Consider the following 26,650-nt stretch of genomic DNA (forward strand, 5'->3'; position numbering starts at 1 on the left):
AAAGGATTTATTAAAAAAACAATTGGCGTGGGATCCCCCATAATTTTAGTCTCTAGCGGAGGTTAAGCAGACAGCTGGGGCAGATATTTGAAGCCTGGGAAGGGGGTAATACCCACGGAGCTTCCCAGGCTACTAATATCAATCCCCAGCTGAATACCTAGCCTTTACTAGCTATTAAAATGGGAGACCCCCCCAAAAAAATGACGTGGGGTCCCCCCTATTTTAATAGCTAGCAAAGGCTAGGCAGACAGCTGGGGGCTGATATTAATAGCCCAGGAAGGGTGCCATGAATATTGGCCCCCTCCCATGCTAGAAACACCAGCCGTCAGCCGCCCCAGAAATGGCGCATCCATAGGATGCGCCAATTCTGGCACTTAGCCTCGCTCTTCCACGCTGTCCTGGTGCGGTGGCAGGGGGTAATAGGGCTGGGGTTCATGTCAGCGCCAGCTGCCATGAAGCCCAGGTTAGTAATGATGGGTGTCTATAAGACACCCCCATTACTAACCTACAAAGTGTTAAAAAGAAAAAACACACACTACACCCAGAAAAAAATAATTTGAAATAAAACACACCATTTTATTTAATTCCTAGTTTACTAAAAAAAAATAGTTACCTGTCCACATTCCTGCGCTGATCTCCCATGCACAGCTGTCACATCTGGAGATGGTGACAGCTGTGCATGGCTGCTGTAAGCTCACGCTGCCGGGAACACGTCCGCTCCCGGCAGCGGGAGCCACTGACTGAGGTCACCGGAGTGCATTCAGGCAGCGCTGCTCCGGAGACCTCCTTTACGGCACTGCTGTACTGTGGGAATTTCTCACGGTACAGCAGGGCCGTAAAGGAGCTGACCGGAGCAGCGCTGCCTGAACTCCGGCGAACCCGCTTATGCAATGACGAGGCTGCTTTACGGCCCCGTCATTCTAGCGGCGGCAGCGGTTCAGAGCTTTCACATTCTATGTGGCTGCTCTAAACTGGAGATCATTGTGGGACACTCGTGGATTACTACGGAGGGGTAAGGATAAGGTTGTGGTTTATTATTTTATATTTTATTACAGGAGATCGATGGCTTCGGGGAATTAGGTGTCTAGGTGAGTATGTGTATTTTTTAATTTTTTACTTTATTTTAGGTGGCGATCGGCGGGGACAGGTAATGTATAAACTAATTTATTTTAAGTAACCACTGGCCACCAATGAAATGTATTTAAAATTTATTGGGGACACAGTAGGGCAATTTAAATAGCAGGATCAGGCTGATGGGAACTACTGCTCCCATCGAGCTGATCCTGCTGGCACGAGTGGACGGGGGACAGACATAGGCCGATGGGAGTAGTAGTGTCACATCGGCCTACGTCTGCCTGCACGCACACACCAATCATGACGGGCTGATGGTCTGGGAGGTGAGGCTGACCTGTGCTGCCGTGGGAAAGTTCATGTGAGTTCATGCAATGCAGTCAAGCATGAACTCACATGAACCCTCTGAGGGCACCGCGGCGACTTCAAATGAACAGCTGATCAGCATAACCTGGTACCTCAGCTGTTCATTTGATATAACCGATGGGAAAGCGCAGCACAGAATGGGAAAGCCGGCGGTGAAGTCTTTTCATCGCCGGCTACCCCGCCCGGGTCCTTCGCTCCCCGCTCCTTGGTGCTGTGCTCCCCGCCCGGTCCTAACTTACGATCGGGATGGGAGGTGGTGAGGGGAGCGGAGGATTGGGGTGGTAGGCTGCGGGGAAGCGAGTATGGGGCTGAGTGATTGTTTAAAAGCCGGCGGGCGGTAAAAAGCCGCCGGCTTTTAAACAATCATGAGAATTCTCCCATGCTGGGATGACATTGAGATGACAGGCTGGATCGCAGCTGAGCGCTGCCATCCAGCTTGTCATCCTTCAGAGACACTGCAGAGCGCAGGCATTATGGGAACTTCCGATTCCGGTATCCGATATTGTAAAAATATCGGAACTCAGTATCGGAACTCCGATACCGCGAATATCGGCCGATACCTGATATTACAGTATCGGAATGCTTAACACTACTCATCACCAATCCTGGTATGCATGGCCCCCTCATCCCCAATCTTGATATGCATGGCCCCCCTATCCTGGTATACATGGCCCTTCATCACTGCACACATGAAAAAAATAAACCCTTAACTCCCCTTCCTCCTCTGCTCCAGCACTGTGTCCTGTTCTGCCAGCAGCTGATCTCAGCATCTGAGCAGCGCATGACGTCACTGCCATGCGCCCTAAGACGCTGAGGTGAGCTGCGGGGATATTCACTCCTCTCCACACCGGGACTACGGGCAGGAGAGGAGTGAATATTCATTTTCTTTAATACCACACACTGTCATTCGCAGCCACTGGCTCCTGCTGCTGCTCAGCGATCCTGTGTGTCCGCTACTAAAGAGAAGAGTGGGGAGGAGTGAATATTCATACTCTCTAATGCGCTATTAAAGAGTATAAGCTGAGGGTAGCTTTTTCAGCATAAAAAATGTGCTGAAAAAGTTGGTTTATACACAAGTATATACGGTACATATATATATGTGTGTGTGTGTGTGTATATATGTGTATATATATATATTATAAGCAAATAAAACTTGACCTGAAATAACAATTGGCCCTTTGTGATTTTTTTTTTTCTTAAAGTGGTTGTCCACTACTCTGTTACTGTTTTTTGTCATGAATGCTTAGTGTTAATATCTATACTTCATAAATCAATGGTACGCTTGAAAATAATTAGAGAAATCTGCTTCTTTCTCCTGCAAAACTGATCTTTTGATTTTCAAAATTCTCAATTTACGAGTAAAATCGATATTCAGTGAACACAGATTGTTACATTACTGTGGTAATAGATGGCAATTGTTACTGATAAGAGTCTATGTAGACGGGAGGAACTCTGCCTCTTCCCTCCTCATCTCTCCCCTATACATAGAATATTAGCAGCAGCACCTGCTACGTCTTATCTGTCATGTAACAATCTTTCTTCACCGTGTACAGATTTTACCCGTAAATTGAGAATTTTGGAAATTAATTATCAATCTTTGCATAGAATGAAGCCGATGTCTCTGATAAGGTATATTACAAAGTTTCTTATTTTCACATATACTATTGAGTTTATACAATAAAAATTAAAACAGCGTTTACACTTTAAGAATAATTTCTCTATAGATCCCCAAATACTTTTTCTTCCACCTTCATGTTTTATGCCTTTGTACTTCACTTTTTACACCCTAACACCAGTTCTGCTGTCACAGCCATTACTTCCTCTTCAGAATCCTCTGCCCCTTTCTAACTACATTTCCCATTATTCCTTGTTATGGAATGCAAGCTAGGAATTAGAACACCCTTTGTGAGTCTGCCCAAACCTCTCCCACTCCTCCTAAGTGTCATACACATCTTCAGCATGATCTCCTGCACTGGATACTGTTACAGGGAATAGAAGTAATGCACAACGCACCAGAACTCCAGACGTGTCAATAGAGAGTATCCCTACTTCCCCTCACTGATGGATGGGGGGGAGATATGAATGTATTCATTATACACAGGGAATATAGCAGGGTGTATATACATTACACAGGGTATAGCACAGTAGTTTTATGCACATGTTCTTCAAAGGATTTGTAAATTGTAATAGTGTCTTATAATTTATGTTTTGATTGTTTACAGCTGCCTAAATGCATGTACGTATTGCAAGACTAAGCATGCAAGAGGTGAACTCGCCAGTTACTCGATAGAAGAGTTGGTTGATCGAGCAAAGCAGTCTTTCCAAGGTAAGAGGTCAAAACTACTACTTATAATATGTCATAAAGAATATGGCCTGAAATGTGATATTGGATACAGTAAGCTGTACAACTTTTTCCAAATGACTTCATACCCGTTAAGTATAGTAAAGTCCACTCATTGCAAAAATAAAATTTGTACTTCGATTATTAAAGTGAAATAGAGCAATGTTGCACATCCCAGTGATATCGACTTTTTAAGTGATGACAACTCTTGGAAACTAGTTATCAAATATTGGGATTTCTGTTTGCGAATTAAGTAAAAAGCTACATTTTTGCTACATGATGTATTTTCCAAGGGTTCTTTGAAAGGGAATCTGTCATTAGGATTAATCCTACTAAGCCAACATAAAAATAAAGTTGTCTCACAGCACTCCAATATTGGACAATTATAAAGGGCACATAGGCACAAAAAGGACACACAATGTCCCACTTGGAAAAAAATCAATAAAAGAGAGAGACGGCTTGCAATTCAGTTGAAAAAAACTTCAAGGTTCCATTTATTCTCTCATAGATGTCACATTTAGACCAGCCATAGGTATTTTCAAGCTTACGTATGCTTGAAAAGACCTATGGCTGGTCGAAACGTCGCATCTATGGCAGGATAAATGGAACCTTGAAGTTTTTTTTTCATCTGAATAGGACGCTGTCTCTTTCTTTTATTCAATCCTCCCAATTCGTCTATATGGGTATGCTTGTCATAGGAAAACTGAATAAAATAATACCTTGATATTTGCAAACCAAGTTTTTATAGAGCAATCCACATTCTTTTTAAATATTTAAATGAGCTGTTAAGAGCTCTTGGCCAGACATGAGGCAACTTGAGAATCTGCCTCCAATGCTCATTTTAAATGAAAGGGGGTGTTACCAGTATGAGACATGTAGTAACTGACAGTTTGCTTTCCAGATCGACATGTTTCACACTGATAATTCCCCCCTTTCATTTATAAAAAACTATGTAGGCAGATTCTCGGGAAGATCTGTGTCCTGGCCATTAATCTTAACAGCTCATTTACATAATAAGAAAAATGTGGACTTCTTGGGAATAAGACATCAGATCACAGATAAAGATGTACAATTTTTTCATCTTCCTATGACCTACATGCTCATGTGGTCAGCTTAGGAGGGTTGATCTAGAAGATAGAAATAATTTGATAATACTTAGCGCATTAATTGGCCAATTCATGTGTACCCGGCAGCCACAGTAAGGAAACTCTCTTTGCTGGGCACCTATCTAGTCTGAATCCTCTTAGACTGAAGCCTACATGTATATGGGAAGGTAGGATCCTGCTATATACCTTCCCATATACACGTAGGCTTCAGTCTAAGAGAAGATTCACACTAAATAGGTTAAATAAGTATTCTCAAATTATTTCTATTTTCTAGAGCAATAATTTAAATTTCATATAATTCATGTTTGCATACTATAGCGCTATAGAGTGCTACTTTATTCGTTCATTATATATGGAGATGGCTACTCTTAGTAAGCACCTGAGCACACCTCTTTTCTGTTTTTGAAGCGATGGTCAGTCTTTTGATATTAAAATGTAGACTCACTGCTTTAGTTTGTGGATATTCTCATCTTAATTGGAATAAGGGTTTAGGAATTACAGCTCTTTAATATGTAGCTGCCTCTTTTTCAAGGGACCAAAAGTAATTGGACAATTATCTCAAAAGCTCTTTTTTAGGGGCCGCATGGGCTATATTCATCATCAATTAAGCAGGTAAAAGGTCTGGAGCTGATTCCAGGTGTGGCATTTGCATTTGGAAGCTGTTGCTGTACACCCACACCATGCTGTCAAAGTAGCTCTCATTGGAAGAGAAACTGACCATCATTTGGCTGAAAAAAAAAGAAATACATCAGAGAGATTGCAGAAATGTTAGGAATGGCCAAATTAACAGTTTGCTACATTCTTCCAAAAAAGAGCACACTTGGGAACTCAAAAAGGCCTGGATGTCCACAGAAGACAACAGTGATGGATGATCGCAGAATCCCCTTCCATGGTAAAGAAAAACTCCTTCACAACATCCACCCAAGTGAAAAACACTCTCCAGAAACATTTAAGTAGCTAAGTCTACCATAAAGGCAAGACTCCATGAGAGCAAATACAGAGGGTTCATCGCAATGTGCAAACCATTGATCAGCCTTAAAAATAGAAAAGTAAGATTAGACTTTGCCAAAAACATCTAACGAAGCCAGCCCAGTTCTTGAAAAGCATTCTTTAGACAGATGAAACTAAGATCAACCTGTAACAGAATGATGGGAAGAAGAAAGTATGCAGAAGGTTTGGAACCGCTCATGATTCAAAGCACACCGCATCTTCTGTAATACAAGGTGGAGGCAGTATGATGACATGGGCATGTATGGCTTCCAGTGGCTCTGGGTCACTAGTGTTTATTGATGATGTGACTGAAGACATAAGCAGCCGGATGAATTCTGAAGTGTACAGGGCTTTACTGTTTGCTCAGATTCAACCAAATGCAGCAAGGTTTATTGGATGGTTCATCACAGTACAGATGGAAAATGACCCAAAACATACTTCAAAAGCAACCCTGGAGTTTTTTTAAGGCAAAGAAGTGGAATATTGTGCAATGGCTGAGTCAATCACCAGATTGCAACCCCATCGCGCAGCATTTCACATGCTTAAGATAAAACTTAAGGCAGAGGAAACCTAACGTTTGATGACGTCCATAGCTTCCAAACTTCAGGCATTCATTGCCTGCAAAGGTTTCTTTACAAAGTATTAAAAATGAACATTTTATTTATGGTAAAGCTAATATGTCCAATTACTTTTAAGCCACAGAAATGAGGAGGCTTTGTAGAAAAATGACTACAATTCCTAAATGTTTCCCAGGATATTTTTGTTCAACCCCTTTAATTAAACCTCAGAGTCTTCACTTCAATTGCATCTCAGTTGTTTCATTTTAAATCCAAAATAGTGTCATTCAGAGCCCAAATCACGAAGATTCAGTCATTGTCCAAATATTTCTGCACCTAACTGTAAGTGCATCTAGAGGAAGCATATTTCTTATATATTTGAAGGTATACTGCTTGAAGAGAAGAAATTTTATTGTGTATCCTTATAACAAACTAGAGTAGTCATTCTAGTTTTAGACAAATTTAAGGCTGCGTGCCCACTATGTGTTTTTCAAGTGTTTTTGCTGCTGAATTCCCGCAGCGAAAACGCTTAAAAAAACTCTTGATAATACGTGCCGCATGCTCCCCAATGATAATCCGCATGTGCTGTGCAGATGCTGCGGAAATTTCCACTGAGGATTATCATTGCGGAAAAATACGCAACATGTCCATTAAATTTGCGGACTCGCAGCGTAATTGCCGCCACTGACTTGCATTTAATCTCTTAATATCCGCATGACTACATTTGCACATGCAGATATTAAGCGATTCAATGTGCAGATGGTACCCTGGTCTGGAGAAAAGGAGACTTTCCTCCAGACCCAGGCACCATGGTACCTGTTAAAAAAAGAATTTAAAATAAAAAATAAAGATTATACTTACCTTCCAATGGCCCCTGGTCTCTTCAGCGATGCGCCCGGTGTGTTGGGCGGCTCGCCATGGTCTAAAAGGACCTTCCATGACTTCATTGAATCATGTGACAGGTCATGCGACCGCTGACATCAGCGATCGCGTGACCTGACACATGACTAAATGACGTCATGAAAGGTCCTTTCACACCACCGCGGGCTGTACAAGAGACCGGGGGCCATCAGAAGGTAAGTATAATCTTTATTTTTTATTTTTTGACATTCTCATTCTTTTTTTTTTTTTTTTACTATTTTTTAATTATTTACTTGGTCACACTATATATGCCTGTTGCATGGATTTATATAGTGTGACCAAGTTGTCAAGCACTTTTCCAAGTGATGCTAAAATCGCTTGGAAAAGCGCTTGATAACCCGCATGCAGAAATGCATGCAAAAACGCTTGACAAACACTTCTACCTGGCAGGAAAAACGTATGTAAAATCTGCATGCGTTTTTCCTGCCAGGGAGAAGCGTAAAAAATATGCAGCATTTCTGCATCATGTGCACTTAGCCTAATTGAGAACATTTAGGGAGGCAACTTTGTATTGGGAGAGGTATTGTCCATGTTCAGTTTTTTAACTCTGGAACACTAATGTAGGTAACAGGCCGATGATTTGTTTTGCAGTATTTTGCTTTCTGATCTATATCAATTTTAATAATTACTGAATTTGCAAAAATTGCCAGAGGGTTCTCCACAGTAAACATTTTTTTTGAAAGTGTAATAACCTTACTATGTTCTAGGAAAAAGCATTGGCCCTCATTATATTTTGCTCTTATCTTGCCTCGATGATTGCTATAAGCCAGGCTATTTGTCTCTATGATGCTACACCTCTAACATGTCACTTTGTAAATAGTCAAACATTTGTTCCAGATCCTCTAGGACTTGTTCTGTTTGCAGGTTGCAAGATTCCGCTTACACTAGAGCATAAAAATTGTCATCTAAGATAATGTAATGCAATCTTAGTAAATTAAAAAAGAAAAAAGTAGTAGATAAACCAGAAGGAACAACTGTCAGTTGGCATGGCTTTTATCAATTTATGCAAGATAAAATTTTCCCTGTAATGGGAACATATGGAACTCTGGGTTTGATTTGCTGGTATCCCTTCATCCATTTGCAGTATGATGAATTGCTTAGCATGTCCAACTTGCATCTGTGTAGTCCCCCCTCCTTATCCATACACAAAAACTCACTTTTTTTTTCTTTCCCTGTCAAGTCGATTTGCACAACTTTGACACGTAGATGTGACTGAATTTACAATCAGGGCTTAGGTATTCCTTTGTGCACATTTACTTCAATAATCTGTATTTTATTTAAAATTTGCCAAACACGTGCATCTCCACCTCTATTAGCAGCAGATAAGCTGGTCTTCTTTTCATTGTGCTATATTGTGGATGGCTGTGAAGTTTACTGATTGGTCTTGTAAGCTTTTGTTTTATTAGAATGATCTTGTGTTCAGTTTATTCTTTTACAAGACATGCCTAAGGCAGCAACGGTCTGAAACCCATTTTCACAACATGAAAACACGTATTTTATGAATGCATTGCAATGAGTGTCTCACAGAGAGATTAATATTCTTGTGCAATGTTTTGCTAAAAGTTTAACATAAGATACATTTATTTAAAGCCGTTTAATTTGCTTATTTACAGTTTTGCTATTTCCAATAAAAGGCACGTTTAAGGCGCTGTACCATCTAGGAAAGATATTACCCTATCCACAGGTGTCTGGCCAATGACTGGCACCCCACGAATTATGAGAAGGGGGCTCTGAAATGTTTGTGAGAACACATTGAGCATTCATTGTCTATGGGACTGTCAGAAATAGCTGAACTTGGATACTTCTGGAACTCCCTTTCACTATGAAGGTCGAGCATGTGCAGGTCCGTTTCATTCACGGCTGATCTCTGCAGAGACCTGTTCTTTTGGTTCTGACCCCCCGTTCTTTGGTCCACTGGGTCTCAGCTGTTCGGACCCACAGCAGTTAGTTATACCTTATCTCATGTTTAGAGGATAACTTACAATTTTTTGATTAAATTTACAATAGTAGTGTAAAATTAGAGCTAATGGTGGAGAAGTTCCCACAGTGCTGTTGGCAGAATCGTTCCATCACGCTGTTACTCTTGTCCTGTCTTGTGATAGACAACTTAAAGAGGTTGTCCACTACTTTATCACTGATGAACTATCCTTAGGACAGGTCATCAATGTCTGATCTGTTGGGGTCCGACACCCTGCACCCCCGCCGATCAGCTGTTATCGGCGGTGGCCACCAGCTGGAAATACTCACTTGCGGAGCTGCTCTGTTTTTTAATCGGAGGCAGATGTGTGCAGTACCCTTTGGCTGCCACTATCAGAAGACGGCCAGCTTGCCAAGTGCGTATTTCCGACCGCCGACACCAATAACAGCTGATCGCCGGGAGTTCCGGATGTCGGACCCTGACCAATCAGACATTGATGATCTATCCTAAGGACCTTTTGAAAGTAATCTGTTCCTTGGCATTAAAATCTCCTAGAATAAGGTCTTGATGGCTGTGCTGTAGCGACAGTGCCATAGGTTACACAGTGTGTACATGTATAGGTTATAGGCTTGCAGTGCATGGGAGAATCAATTTTCAGGTTAATGTTATTTATTAGATCTGCAAAATAAAAACTTATACAATCAAAAGAAAAAAAAGCATGAGTAGACTAAGGGATTAAAAAATCATTAAAAAATAAATACCACATTTACTCTGGGAATCAAAGCCTTGAACATCCCCCAGTTTTCAAAAAGCCTACTTAGCTATGTTTTAAGCTCGTATGTTCCCATGCAGTGTTTTTGTAGTGTTTTTTTTCCAGTGATTTTTAAGCAAATAAGAAACTGCATTTTACAATGCCAGCAAAAGCTATGAGATTTCAGAAATCTCATGCACAGGCTTGTGTTTTTTGGTTCGGAACTGAATTTGAGCACTGCAGCGGTTTTTAAAGGGGTTGTCCAGTACTTTATATTACCCTCCCAATGTATCCCCCCGGGGCCCCTAAGGATTTTTGTAATTACCTTACGTTGCAGATACTGCCTGTGAGTGGCGCTATCACTGGCCTCTCACAGGCATCACGTAACCCCCGGCTGCAGCCGGCTCTGACATCCGCTGACGTCACGACAAGTGCTGGCAGCAGCCGGGGGTCTAAATCTTCTGCGTTCCACGGTGGATGCCAGGCTGTTGGCTGGGTTACCCCCCACGTCACACCCGGCATCCACCGCACGCTCTGCCTCTCCCCATTCATTGGGAAAGCGCGCGGTGGATACTGGGTGTGACGTGGGGGGTAACCACGCCCACAACTCAGCAGCCACCGCGGGGTCCCCAGCGCTGAGCCATGTCTCACTTGTCGTGACATCAGCGCGGGGTCACATGATGCCTGTTAGCGGCCAAGGATAGTGCCGCTCACAGGCAGAAACAGCAACGTAAGGTAATTACAAAAATCCTTAGGGGCCCTGGGGGGATACATTGGGGGGTAATATAAAGGACTGGACAACTTTTTTAAATCTGCAGCAGTCAGTTCAACTCTTCCTGCATTTTTGCTGCATTTTGGTGAATAAAACTAACTTTATTAAACGTGCTGTAGACAAATCATACATGTAATCCGCGCAAAAGAAAAAAGCCGCGCCAAAACTATGCAAAAACGCCGCAAAAGAAGGCATTGTGTGAGCTAAGCCTTATGATACTTTGTTAAAATAAAAGATCAGATCAGTGGGGAGTATTTTAGCTTTTCTACTCTCTAACACTGAACCGTAATGACACAGATGAGAAAAGAATAGGAATGCAAGACGTTTTCACGATTTCAGAAAACACCTAAACACAGTTTGTTACAAAAGACCTTACCCTCACCGGTTCCAATACTGAATTTCCGCCACTGCTCCCAAATGTCTTTTTTTTTTTTTTTTTATCTGCAGCCATGATGTCTTGTCTACTGAACTGCAGCCAATCTGTGAGCTCAGCGGCTCATGCCCTTACCTTGAGCAAAATCACTGAGCTCAGTAACTGGCTACAACACTGTTGAAGTGACCTCAGCACTGCAGACAATATCAGTCACCAGGAGCAGCGGCGGAGACTCAGAGGTGGACCCGGGGAGGGCGAGTAAAGCAAAGTTCTTTTTTTTTTTTTTTTAAACCAGAAACCCCTTTGCATGATGTAAAGTCGTCTGATTCTGTTGTCTATGTTCAGATAAATTCATTATGTCAAACATTTACTGTAGCTTGGAGCAATGAGCCATGTTAAGGAGCTAGTTTAGATTTTATAAAACCTTTTACATGGGGAACATTCAGCTTCAGTAATTAAGTCACTGTGAACCTTATGAAAAGGACAGAAACACTTAATTTACGAGCTGAATGAGCTCTGGAGCTTGCCATGTGAGTATTTAGTGATGGCATTGGTCTGCTCTGTAATTGGTATGACAAATGGGGACATTAGTGCTGGCCGTTGTGTTTATAACCCAAGACGGCTTTTCAAGTACTGCAAAGCATGCAATATCTCGTGGAGGGAGTACAGCAAAAAGATGCTGAGGTGGATAGTTTTTCAGTAGATGATGCAAGCCACCATGGGCCTAAGTGTGTGTTTCTCAAGCCCATAAAAAAAGCTTCAATTAACATATATCAAATGTTAAAAGTACATTTTTACTTGGACAGATCAGCGTCCTTTAAGAACATGAAGCTCTGTGCTAAGACAATTGGTGCCTGTGAAAAGTATCCTGTCCTGTATATACCCTGACTATTGTGTAGTACCTTTGAATGGTGGAGGATTTAGGCCTCAATAGAAAGTCATTGTCAAATATCTGCAATACATTATCATCACCATTATTATAGTTGTTACAATGAATAAATCCAGTGTAACTCCGCTTGACTGCTACAAATGTACTATGGCTCTATGCATGTCTCATATACCGGAATATAAGAAATGCCTGACTATAGGATGCACTTTGGTTAGGCAAAATAATTTCATGGTAGTTAGAAAGTCTCCGCTGTTCTAAGGAGGGCTTCTCAAACGCTCTTTTGGGGCCCTACCAGACAGACTAAGACGGTTCCTCACCATCTGTGGCCAAAGGCCAAAATTTAAAAAAAAAGATTGCTTGATTTACATTTCATTCATCTTGTGAACTTATAACAGCTTTAAGGAACCTGTCGCTTGAAAAAACTCTATAAACCTTCAGATATGGGGTTAATCCGCTGGTTAATAGCATTCTGAACTTGCCCGCCACCCGCACTTTGAGGCCCGCTGGAAATTAACTTTATTCCTCCCGGCAGCATTAGGGTTTTAGTTATGGGGGCAGCGCTGGCGCGGGTTCAGTCACAGCTTTGTGTATAAAGAGCGGCAGTTGTAACCGTGGCCCCAGTACTGACTGACAGACAGCCCTAATGCTGAGCCTGTCAGTTAGTGCCAGGGGCGCGGTTACAGCCGCTGATCCCTATACATATAGCGGTGACCGAACTCACGCCGACGCCACCCCTGTGACAGAAACCCGAACACTGCTGTGAGGAATAAATTTCATTTCTTCCAGGCAGCAGGTCTCAAAGTGCTGGTGCTGCGCTATTAACCTGCAGATTAACCCCACATCTGCCGGTTAATAGTGTTTTTTCACATGACAGGTTCCCTTTAAAATAAGTAAAAAAAAAAAAAAAAGTTTGTTGCTAAACCAGAAATTCCTGTAGCTACGGTCATGGTCGAATGTGTTGGCACTCTTGAAATTTTTCCAGAAAATGAAATATTTCTCCCAGAAAATTATTGCCGTTACACATGTTTTGTTATACACGGTTTATTTCTTTCATGTGTATTGGAACAACACAAAAAAAATTGAGGAAAAAAGGCAGATTAGACATAATTTCACACACAACCCCAAAAATGGGCCAGACAAAATTGTTGGCACCGTCAACTTAATATTTGGTTCCACAACCTTTTGAATAAATAACTGCAATCAATCACTTCCTATAATCATTAACAAGCTTCTCAACTAGAATTTTGGATCACTCTTCATTTGCAAACTGATCCAGGTCTCTCATATTCGAAGGGTGCCTTCTTCCAACAGCAATTTTATGATCTCTCCACAGGTGTTCAATAGGATTTAGATCTAGTCTCATTTCTGGCCACTTCAGCACTCTCCAGCACTTTGTTTCTATCCATTTATTGGTGCTTCTTGAAGTTTGTTTGGGGTTATTGTCCTGCTGGAAGACCCATGACATAGGACGCAAACCCAGCTTTCTGACAATGGGCACTACATAGCGACCCAAAATCCGTTGGTAATCTTCAGTTTTCATGATGCCTTTCACACAGTCAAGGCACCCAGTGCCAGAGGCAGCAGAACAACCCCATAACATCTTTGAACTTCTACGATATTTGACTGTAGGTACTGTGTTCTTTTCTTTGTAGGTCTCATTCTGTTTTTGGTAAACACTAGAATGATATGCTTTACCAAAAAGCTCTATCTTGATCACATCTGTCCACAAGATGCTTTCTCAGAAGGATTTTGGCTTATTTGCTTACATATTGGCAAACTGCAGTCTATCTTTTTTATGTCTCTGGGTCAGCAGTGGGGTCCTCCTGGGTTTCCTGCCATACTGTTTCCTTTCATTCAAATGTTGGCAGATAGTTTGCACTCACACTGACGCACCTTGCGCCTGCAGGACAGCTTGAATTTCTTTGGAACTTGATCGGGGCTGCTTTTCTGGCCATTTTGGCAGATCAGGGCGAAACTAGCATAAAGGTACCGGAAGTCCCTAAAGTTTTCTTTGTGATTTATCAGTGTTTTATGTTAGATTTCTGCTGAAAACATTTTGATGAATTAGGGCCTAGGTCTTTAACTAAGGATAACTAAGTAAATACTGTCCATCTGAACTGCAAGCTGACACTAATATTTCATGTATGCTCAAATATCAAAGACTATAAGAAGCCAAAGCAACCATGTGCAAGTAATGTGTCCATCAGCACCATTACATCTAGCAGTAAGGCTATGTACACACAGTTTTTTTTAAGCCAATCCACTCAAAAAACAATACATGAAAAATCGCTTTAAAGACTCTTCCAATTCATTTATTTTGTAAAATTACTTTACTGTTAATATTTTCAGGATTTAAAATGTTTTTATTCCTCATAAGGTTTTGAAAAAACCCCTAATGGAGAAAAAAGTGCATGTCACTTTTCTGAAGCGACTACTGATGGAATCCACTCCAAGCTAAACACTGTCCAATCAAAAGGTTGCAAAGAATGCTACAAAAGAGTTTAGTAAACGCTTCATAAAACAAGAAATGCGTCAAAAAACTTACCAAAGAAGAAATTTCCTGAAGCAGTTTCCATGTTTTGTATGAACCAAAAAACTGTGCACAAACCCTTATTCTTCCACCATTAGGAAAGTGAAATCAATCCAACAAAACACAGGGAACTGCCTATGACACAGCCCAAACTTCTTTAAAATGTGAGAATTCATGGCTTGTCTTTAAAAATTTGAAAATTGTAATTCTACAATAATTTCATTGCGTGTATATCCAGCTTAATGTTATATTGCAGACCTTAATATACAACACTTTGATATTGAACTTCTATGTAAGTCTATAAAATGTTAGAAAACAAGAATACACCCTAAAAGTGCAACAATCATACCGCATTTGGCACAGTCAGCTCTTGGGAAAAAACAACATGATACAGGTCACAACTTCCCCGATAAGATTCCAATATTAAACTCCTACTTACAAGTTGGGGAATCACATATACATGGACATTGCACATATCACCAATTGTAGGTTCATTATACAATCTGCCAGCTTTCTATAGTACTTAACAAAATAAGATACCTATGTTGGAGCAGATTTACTACTGTGACAATCCTGTTAGGCTACATTCCAATGATAAGTATTTGGTGAGTTTTTGATGTTGCTGATTTTCAGGCTACTTTCATTTTTTTTCATTGTCTTTTTGAGTGTTTTTTACATGCGTTTTTATCACATTTTTGTCTTTTTTTGGTATGTCATATTTTGAATAATTGGTTCACTAATGTTCTAGTTAAATTATCCCCAAAACTTAGAAAAGTCTCTAACAAACGGATAAAACTTAACCTTTATTAAAACACTACCAGTTAATAAAATAATAATAATTATCCCTTTATATATATATATACGCCAACATATTCCGCAGCGCTTTACAATTCAGACAATTTACAGACATTATCATCACTGTCCCCATTGGGGCTCACAATCTACATTCCCTATCAGTATGTCTTTGGAGTGTGGAAGGAAACCAGGGAACCCAGAGGAAACCCACGCAAATACAGGGAGAACATACAAACTCCTTGCAGATGTTGTCCTTGGTGGGATTTGAACCCAGGATCCCAGCACTGCAAGGCTGCAGTGCTAACCACTGAGCCACCATGCTGCCACAATGCACTAACTTTTCACACCCTGATGGGTAGTCAGTGAGTGACTAAAAAGCAAACATATACCCTACGTCTCTACATAAAGGGTGAGGTGCAACAAGCACCATCACTTTCATAAGTACCTTGTCTCTACGCGTTTCGTTGTCCACACTACAAGCGACTCTTCAGGAGACTTATATACTGACGTATATTTGCTTTAACCAGACTCAACACTAAACCCCTATAAAATGAATGTGTATTTCAACCCACAGCTATACTTTTTTGGACCAGTTAGAGAATTGACCGAGCATCCACCAGACTCCTGTCTATTTATGAGAAGCTATCAAATGTATATCCCGCTGCTCTAGCAGTCAAATAATTACGTATATACATTGTTCCAAGGGGAAATTGTTACTTATTGTGCTCCTAGTGGATCATAATCAATTACTATGACTGCACTTATTTAACACTTTGATGGCTGTGCGGGAACTTAGCCTTATACTTCCTGAAAATGTATGAGTAAATTGACAAGTGGGCAATTCCATTCCCATGTGTATCTGCATAGTCTGAAGCTGTCAGCACTGATTAGAAAGTGTCAGATGCACCCACTTAACAAGGATAATTGTCAATTTAGTCATAGATTTATCAAGAGGAAAAAAAAATTCCAGCATTGTTATCTTATGGGGAATACAAACATTTACTAAATCCCTTTTACAAATAAATCAATACAAATCTATTTTGAATTTAATACTGTATTTAAAACTGAAAAATGATTTGTTCTATAAGAAATGTAATTATATTTAGTGTTTTGTTGCATTTGTTTTAAATCGTGATAGGAAGTTGTCCTCTTTTTCTTGTTTTTAGCCAGACTGTAGGAGCTTGCTAGCTAACCCGATATTACTGAGTATACATGACACTGGTAGATATGTTAATGTGGTCAGGTATGTGGCAATACTACTTTAGGGATACGGGCAGCGTTCCACACCTGCCACATGGTTCTGCTTATGTTTCTTTTAATGTACCACACTGGAGAACAGGCAATCCTGCTAGGGGTGAAAGCTGCAAGGATTTTTTTGTTCTTTTTTTAAAGAAACAAAAGTTCAACTGAGGCTTTCCCTTTTCAGTATTTTATGCAGTGTATTGTATCCAAATGTTTCTGTGGGATCATTTTGGCTTAATTGCATGGGCTAAATTGGCTTTTGAAGATCTTGTTTAATGTAATTTTAATAGCCACATAAAGATATGAAACTGATATTGCTACCTAGTGATTTGCTGTCCTGACCTTCTGCAAGATGTGAGCCTGGCACAAATCTGAATGTGTAGCGCCAGCAGTTTTGTCAAATCAGCATTGCTACCTTTTTAAAAATAAGACAAATTTCGAACTTGAATAATAAGACAGACCAGGATTAATTTCATTGTAACATATAGGCAAATGAAATCCACCAATGGAGGATATAGCCAAACATGCATATTTCTCGTAGTGTAGCCCATTCATTGATTCAACTGCAGTAGTATATATGACCATGCCAAAAAAATAGAAATTGGATGCTTCTACATATATGATAATATGAAGACTTCTGGAACTGCTTCCCTTGTTCTCTTCTGTCAATAGACCTCACTCAGGAGGAGCTGAATGAACTTACAGGCTGGACATTTGCCTTTCCCGCTCCATTCAGGCATTGAAGATAAAAAAAAGTATCCTAAACGAAACACAAAACATCCTGCAGCGCTCTATAACACATGGACCTTATATCAGAGGTTGATTCAGATCAACACAGCTGAGCTCTGCTGTATAAGGTTTTCCATATTGCTTCAGCCTGTCTCTGAGCTAAAAAGTGAATGAAGAGCAGGCATTCACCGTTCAGTGCTGTCTGTAAGAGTGATCACTGCAGCTTGTCTCCTCCAGCGAACAGTGGATTGCAAATTACAGTTCAAGCATGCAGAGGGGAAAACTGTGGAGAATGCAGAATTTAACTAACATAATGGTCAGAAATTGTGTTCTTCCTCTTATACACACAAGCCTGCTTATTCTGAAAATTTACTTGAAAGCACATTTACCCTATATATTCAGATCTTTTCTGCTGCTATCTTAAAGCCAAGAAAGAAGCGGTTGAGGACATGTCATAAGTCCCCTTTTCTGGCAATTGCTAGGGTTACTGCAGTGGGAATCATACTGATCTAAAAGTTATAACCTATCCAGTAAACTTGCTTAGACTAGAATACCTCTTTAAGGGAACAATGCAGCATCAATGTCTGCAATTTTTTTCTTCCTGGAATAGATTATAGCAGCGCCCAGTAGCCCACATAGAGTTGGTCCTTGATGACTATGTTTCAAGTGCTGAGATCATCTAATGTGCAAGCATAGTTTCTTACTCTTGATCCAAATGCACAAGTTTGCAATAGAAAGTGGGCAAGTTTCCCTGTTGACCCACATGACCTGCATATGATGACTTATTTTATATAGTATTTTAAAAAATTGCTGCATATTTTTTTTGTTTTAAAGAAAATTTCAATTCACTTATCTGTAAAATATAAGTCTGGTTAAATATGTGCAGCACTGATATTTAGAAACATATTTTCTAAGAAGTAGAGTAGTCTGTTTTGTGCAATCAGTTAACTTTAGGGGAATCATTCTTTAAAAAGAAAGGAAAGAAAAAAAAAAGGTTTACTTCCCTGGCAGCGCCACCACAGGGGATGTGAAGCATTACATGGTGCTGATTGGGCTGTGATACACAGATCTTGTTGAGTCCTCCAGAGAGCAGATTAGGTTGGAAAGTATCTTTAATTGGGAAGAAATGAACTATTGCTATCTGGAAATGGCAGGCAACTAGCAGACTAATCATGCAGATTTGCAATGGATTTAATCCTATGCATTACATGGGGTGAAATCTGTAATGAATATCTGCAGAAGGAATTGACATGCTGCAGATTGCAAAATCCACACCGGTAGTTTGTGTTTAGAATGTTTGCATGGGGTAAATTAGATGTTTTAAAATCTAATCTTCCTAGCTGGTACTGTATTATGCTGTGACTTTCTGCATACAAATCTGCGCAAAAAATCTACCGCAAATGCGCTATGTAAGTTTTTACCCTAATGATTGCATTGGGTTTTTATATGTTGAGAGATCCTACAGTCATGCTTATCAAACCCACTTCCCCATTTACAGCACACCATCAGGCTAGCGCCCTACCTACAGTGACTTTTGCACAGATTACAATTGCTGGTTATGACAGCTGTAATGTGTAGGGGAAACAATTGCTGAGGGGCCCTGCATTTAACAGTTTGCAGTTACAGTTTAACAGTAGATTTTTCTTTCTATACTGCAGAATCAAAATTAAAGGCATTGTCCCACAAACAACACTTGTCATGTCTTAAAAGGCTGTGACTCTCACCAATATTAAGAATTTACGGGCCAAAGCCTTTTGTGTAGATGAAGCGTATTTGAGCATGTGTGGACAGTGAATAGAACAGTGGTCACACATGCTTAGGACCACTCTGGGGTCATTTGGATCCCACTTCTCATAAACATTAGAGGTCCAGTGGACAGACTCCCCCCAGTGATCATATACTTACCACCGATTCTATGGATTGGATATATATATTGCGTTTGATATTACACCTTTAAAGGGAAACTGTCAGCAGGTTTTTGCTACCCCATCTGTGAGCAGCCTGATTTAGGCAAAGAGAAGCTGAATCCAATGATATATCACTTAGATTACTGGGTGCAGCCGTTCTCACACAATCAGAGCTTTTAGATTTAGAATGAAGCAGAGCTGAGAAAGCTAATCCCGCCCACACCAGGTTCTCCATGTACAAAGTCCATAGACTGTGATCTGCTCATCACAGGAGGGGGCGTTGCTGGACGAGGAGGCACGTACTGCTGTGTCCGAGCAATGATTGGCTCCTGGTGCTAAAACAATCATAGAAAGCAAACAAAACCACCCATCTTGATAAGAGATGTATCACTGAAATCTGTGTTTTTCTACAGCATGCTGTCTTCAGATTACATAGCAAAATATTGCTGACGGATTCTCTTTAACTGCGATAAAATGTAATTCAGATATATTACCTAAATACTAAACATTGTCATCAGCGTTCAAAGGAAAATCTGTAGTAGTTTATAATTGTAGACTTGTAGTAGTCTAACAAATGCTCAAACTATCTATATTCATCGGCATCTTGAACATCCTGCATCAGTGATCTGCCAACATTTTTTTTTTTATCTGACATACATTTTGATTCCAGTTGTTTTCAGCTGAAGTTGTCAGCAAAGGGATTGCGGTGTCCAGGTTTTCTGGCCTTTTGCTGCTTACACTGGGTTTTATTGCTGGTATTTTGAACATTGCAGGGACTATGCGGGATTCACTCTTGGCATGAAGACTTAAGAAGTGGCTGTAAATTCCAAGTTACATTTGCGTATTATGTCTTTCCTGTGTTATCCTAACTTTTCAAATGATTTTTATTCGTCGTTCTGCTGAACTAATAGTCATTCTCGGTCATCGCAGGACTATGTGGGGCCTTGCCGAGTGTGCATAAGGACGTGGGCCTAAATCACACATCCGTGTTTGAAGCTTTCAGCACACATATACAACACTGGTAGCATCCATATGCTGTTCATTCAGCACGATCCTCTCAATATCCCCTAAAAAAAAAATAAAAAGTACATGTGAAAAAAAAATCCTATTCTGTGTACATGTACTATTGGTTTAAGAAAAAATATCAAAATGAGTGTACACGCAATGTGAAGGAGCCCAAGTCAGGAAAGGCAATTGTTTGCTTCCTTTGATGTCCTTGAACCCGCTGTTTGTTCCGGGGGATGTCTTATGTGATCTAGGCTCAATAAAGCTCAAAGTGTACAAGAATGCCAAAGAGAAAAAGAAGAAAAACCTGCTAAATAGTAATAGGTGTAATGACCATGTGCATTTGTTATCTAGATCATGCCCTTGCACATTCCTACAACAAAACCATAAAATGCTTGCTTCTCATGTGAAACAGATGCGTCTACTTGGAATCCGTTCCTTTTGGCATGATACCTAATGGAATGAAATAAGTCAATTTTGGTGCTTTACATTTTGGCATTAAACATCAGATCGATGCTAAATAATTTTATTATCATCCCCGATAACATTCCTCACTTCTCTTCGCATAAAAAACACATCTGAATATTGCTGAGTGCATGATGCATGGATCAGCCACAGTATTGGTTTCTGTCCAATTTCAATACACAGCTCTGCAAACATCAGCCCAAAGTCTCTTCGTAGCCTTCTTTCCTTTCTCCCCTATGACCTTTAAGTTTTTCCAGAGAGTGTTTATATTTAGAAATTACAGTTTTGGAAATGTACCTGGGAATTTATTCCATTTCAATGTTAGACATTTTCGCTATGGGACTTTGTGCTGAAGGAGGAATAGAAATAAAGGGACGTCACAAATCATTGGTGAGACAATTCACAGACATATCTGGAGAATTGCATATGTCCATTTTATTGAACTGCAGTGTAAAGTGTGAAATAAGTGCTCTGATATTTTATGTGCTTCCCTTGTCACTCACACATAATGTGTAAGCAAGACATTTCTAGTGTATTTTGTTTTCCTAATTTTTTACCCAGCTAACAAAATAAAGGTTCTTTATGCCCAGCACACTGATGATAATTTGGAAAACTGCCAAGAGTAGATTGAAGATGCTGTGAACGCCAAGCTTAAAGGGTTTGTGCCAAGTCAACATGTTTTTCCGTATTGAGAGGATAGGCGAGTACAATATTGACCGCTGGGGTTCCAACCACTGGACCTCCAGGAGTTTTGAGAACTAGGATCTTAACAACCCTATATTAATTGAGAGGAGATCGAACTTGTAAACCTCTGCTCCATTCATTACCTATGGGACTGCCAGAGATGGCTCAGTGCCGTGTTCAGACCTTCTGAGATCAATATGTTGTCCCCTATCCTATCGCTAAGAGCTAAATTATTAACTTGGTACAAACCCTTCAATTTGGTCCATGGACTCCCCCTTATGAAAATGTAGGAATTTCTTTAACCCTTCAGCATAGCCGCTAAATATTAGCCTGCATTCCCTTATTTAAAAACATTTGGATGAATTAAAATAAAAAATGGCTGCCAGGCTCAGTATACTTTTTTGCGCTTGTTATTTTTCTCTCCATAGCTGTTTCATAAAATTTCTGGAATAGTTTTTAGAAACATGTCCCCATAAGGACACATTTATAAACTACTGTCTACGGTCTCTGCTCAGGAGGACAAAGCGGTGCAATGGCCTACGCCGTGTCTGCAATACGTCTTTGAGACGGTCAACAATAAAATTGGACATTCCATTATAAGAGAGATATATTTTGAAGCCTTGTAGAAAGTTTTCTTTTAGTCGTAGAAAATTTCTTTAGGGTCATGTTGATGCCAAAGCATAGGTAAATGCTTGACTATTCGGTTAGGCAAATAATTGTATAAATCAGTTAAAGTGTAACCGTTATTTTCAATTCACGGGCAAAATTTGTTTTCAGTGAAGATAGATTTTTACGTTATTGAAATAGGAGATGGCAATTGCTACTTATGGGATTCTATATTATTGGGGGGAGGACCAGGGAGGAGCTCTGGTTCTAGCTCCTCCCCCTATCCTCTCCAGAGAGTCTCATCAGTAGCAACTGCCATCTCCTATTTCAATATTGTAAAAATCTGTCTTCCCTGAAGACAGATTTTACCCAAGGATGGAGGACTTTGAAATTGATGATCAGTTCAGGATCAGAAAGAAGCAGATTTCTCCGATAAGATATATTACAATGTTGCTTATTTTCATGTGTACTGTTGATTTGTGAAATAAAAATTAAAACAACGGTTACTTGGCACTGTTAGGATATGTCCTGTTTTGTTCTTCTCTTTCATAGGCAATAATGTGGCCCCACATTTTATTGGATTTAATACTGCATCAAGCTACATTGTTTTGTTTTATTGTTATCAGGCATAATAGTGTATCATGCTGCATTGCTTTGGCTTTGTCCATTGTTATTGGGCATAATAATGCAGCATGTGGCCTTGTTTTTTCCATTGTTATTGGTCATAATAAGTGCAGCATTGTTTTGTCCATTGTTATCAGGCATAATAGTGCAGCATGTGGCATTGTTTTTTCCATTGTTATTGGTCAGAATAGTGCAGCATTGTTTTGTCCATTGTTATTAAGCATAATAGTGCATCATGCTTTGTAGTTTTGTCCGTTGTTATCATTTATAGTGCAACATGCGACTATGTAATTAGGAATAATTGTGCAACATTCTTCATTGACTGGTCCATTATTATTGGCCATAATAGTGCCGCGTTATTTTGTCCATTATTGGCCATAAACTTGCAGCGTGCGAATGTTTTTCAATCGATTTTGTCAGAATCTACAATGGATAGTTTTGAATAGTGTTTGGACTTTTGTCAGAACCTAGAGATATGACTGGGGCCTATGTCTGTCTTTGGTTTTGGTTTTAAAGCAAAATAATAATGTAAAAACTGCATGAAAATGTGCTGCGTGAACAAGTCTGAGATTTGCAATTTTTTACTTAATGGAATCTTACCGCCATTGTGCAGACTTGAATGAGAAATGGTAAAATGTATTACTATTATTATACAAGCAAAATGACTAGCATTGACTTTATTATGAGCTTTAGTATGGGGAATGCTGACAATCCAGCCCTGCAGGTAATAATATATTGTGATGTATATGGCTACTTGCTTCATATCTAGTTCCATTAGATTGAATTTGTGCATTTTCTGAAGTATACAGTGAACCATGTTTATCCCTTTAAATAATCCGCTCCCATTACTAGTCAATGATGTCTCTCAATAGAAGCCTTACCCTCTCAAGAATTTACAGACGCGTTGCCATCGTTACCGGCCTTGAACTCCTGAAATGGAGTTTGAACATTTTGAAGAAGCGACTGTCTGCACCCGACGGCACAATTGTGCTGCCTGCATTGGGACACGTGTTAGACAATGGCACAAAGAGACGAAAAGTACTGTGGCAAAATTGCTAATTGGAGCAAGTACACTAGATATGGTTTCTATTCTTTCTGTTTCATATTAAGCTGTTGTGTAATGTTGTAAATGTGTATTCAGCTCCTGCACAAAGCTGCCATTTCTTCAGTTCACGTATAATTGTCATGGTCAGGTATAAATTATGATTAATGAAAATAAACGCTGTGTTATTCCCAGTTACATTTGTTCATAGAGTGGAATGCTGTTTTTTTTGTTTCAATGTTGTTTTTTCTGTGGAAAACATGTTGTGTATTGTCATTGTATTCTGTTCATATTGTCTAGACTATTCAGACGTTACTAGCTTTTCTTAAAACCTTCAAATCGAGGAAGATTTTGAATGTACAATTCAGCATCAGTTGACTTATTACAAATGGCTCGTCTAATTAGTTTATTTGCTTAAGATCAAGGTCAATCAGCAAGAAAAAAAGTTTTATCAACCAATATGAAAACAATTCCATCCACGACTGAAATTCACTTGTGAGCTTGAGCTTGTTTTTGTTTTCTCCCAACTAATAAACTGGATAGTCTATAAACCTACAGTGTGTAATTAATTTAACAATTTAAAGAAACACTCCCATCAACATTTTTATCCTCTAAATATATTGCAATCATCATATTATATAGCACTGTGTACTTACAATTGTTAGTTTTGCCTTTCTACCCAGCTAAGTGATCTTTTTTCTCTGCTCGAAGAAACAGGAAGTCTCTCGTCCCTGCATTTATCATTCTCCTCTTCAACTCCTGACCCAACTGTTTCGCTGCTAGCCCCTGCCAGGGACTTTTGCAGTGACTTATGACTCATATAGGGAAAATTGACCACCTGTTTCTACCTAGAGCTTATAAGGATTCATCTAGTCAGTTTTTAATCATGTGATGTCATACACCGAAAAGAAAAGAGAACAATTAACTGGGTAGAAAGGCGAAATAAGGAATTGTAAGTGCACAGTGCTATATAATATTATGATTGCAATTTATTAAGAGGATAAAAATTTTGATGGGAGTGCTTCTTTAAATTTGTTTAATCATATAACTCAGTGGTCCCATTTTTGAATTGACTAAACTTTAATCCTAATATTTCGGCTGTGGAAACAATATACAAATGTTTATGACAGACACAGTTTTTAAATGGATTGGCCACTTTTTGGACAAATATCCTAAATCAGTGCTTTTTGAACTGTGATGTTCTCCCTAGTTGCTGCTGAGGCTTAGCTGTGGAATATGTATTCACAGAATTTATCATATTCTGCACAGTACTTTTTATGTCTGAAGAAATCTCTAATTTAGCAACATACTTGTCTAATTTTGTACTTATTGTAATGTTATACGTAGTTCAGGGACTAAAAGAAAGATAATCAGGCAGTATTTTTCATTATGTCATAACCTTGCACTGCTAATGATGAAGCCAGGGCGCTATCTTACTTATTGGATGAAACCCCAAAAGAAAAGGGTTAAAAAGTATATAGAGATGAGCAGATCAATTTGCTGAGGATCTCGCTTGAGTTGAATTTTCTAAAATTTTCAGTTTCACCCAAATATAATAATTTTGAGATTCAATTTGCGGTTCACAAAAAATATTGCCCAGTGCCATTTCCCAGAGCGCTGAAGTATGAGTGCGGCCTAATGTCTTTTTTTCATGGCCATGCAGGCTTCCCCATAATGTCCTAGCAACTATAACATCTTTTGGGTAATCATACTGTACCTCCTTGACAAGTGGAGATCCTCTACCTGGGCCATCTGAAATCACTGGTTGCCAGTGGAGCACAGTTTGTAAAGAAAGCAGAGTCGTTTTCCATCTCCAGTCACTGGGTGGAAATTTCGGACTCCTGTAGTGTTAAAGCTCTTATAGTCAGCAGGGTCCTCTTTCTCTCTCGTTGAGCGGGGGCGCCATTTCTCAAAACAATAGGGTGCCAACCCCCGCTGTCAGGTAGGGCAAGCAACAGGGATGATTAGGGACATGATAGGTCTGTCTGTATACCTGCCTAGTATCATCGTACTAACCCTGATCCTATATTGCAACACCCCGATAAGTTCGTGTTTTATATGTTCAATATATGTGAGTCCTACATGCTTTTAATATATTAATAAAAGTTATTTTTTAGGGGTCTGTTTTCTGTTGGTTTCTAAGTTTGAGGCCCTGCTTCTTTAGTCATGAGTTGGTTGATCATCTTTCTCTCATCTGTAAAGTGTAAGTTACTATGGTCCGCGAGATTCCCCCTTTCTCTCTCCTCTCCCCGACTTGAATTTTCCGAATAATTACACACTTTCCAGTATTGAGATTGGCGCAAATTTATTCACCGCAAATCACATTTTGGGGGAAAACGCTGGGAAGTCTAATTTGAAAAGATCTCATCTCTAGAAGTAAAATATCCCTATTGCTTACCATTACTTTGCAAGTTAAGTCCCCCTGTTGCCCACAGATCAGTGGTGAAAACACTGGAGAAACAGCACGACTGCGCCCATAGCCATCAACAAGACATGGATAATCGGCTCATGCACAGATACAGGCAGAAGAATCTGCAGCATCTGTACACATGCTAACTGCTTTCGATGTTTGCGTTGACGTATGTGGAAACAAGGAAGCAGTAATGTGATTGACTTCGCCTCTGCCACCAGCTTTATAGCTATAGACAGCATGGTCATTGCTGAACAGTTTAGGGCATTTTATAGTTTCAGCCAAAAAGTGACCAACTCCCATTTGCAGTTGTGTTTACAGTTTTTAACAGTCAAATCCTTGTTTTTATACTGTGGCGCATCTTTTTCTGACAGTTTTTGCATAAGCTTTTCCTGAGGACTGTATGAAAAATAAATACACTTTCCAGGTAACATAATAAAAAATTACATTAATAGTACATGTAAAATAGATAAGAAATAGAAAGCTGGAAACTCATTACAAACATTAAAATGCTGAAAAACAGAGTCTTAAAGAGCTTTAATTGGTTCCTCCGATC

General features: G+C 39.8%; 1 protein-coding gene across 2 annotated transcripts in view; it reads left to right on the forward strand.

The window, feature by feature from the left end:
- The window catches only part of CDKAL1 (CDKAL1 threonylcarbamoyladenosine tRNA methylthiotransferase), an 871,738-nt gene that overhangs the window by 354,696 nt on the left and 490,392 nt on the right, over positions 1–26,650 (forward strand). For both annotated transcript variants that reach the window (XM_073678844.1, XM_073678842.1), the window contains exon 9: positions 3,660–3,763. In XM_073678844.1, coding sequence (XP_073534945.1) covers positions 3,660–3,763 — 104 coding nt within the window. The remainder of the gene's footprint in view (positions 1–3,659; positions 3,764–26,650) is intronic.

The sequence above is a fragment of the Phyllobates terribilis genome, unplaced genomic scaffold (assembly GCF_046119375.1).
Source record: "Phyllobates terribilis strain yellow unplaced genomic scaffold, ASM4611937v1 Scaffold_4__5_contigs__length_816908805, whole genome shotgun sequence".
NCBI lineage: Eukaryota > Metazoa > Chordata > Amphibia > Anura > Dendrobatidae > Phyllobates > Phyllobates terribilis.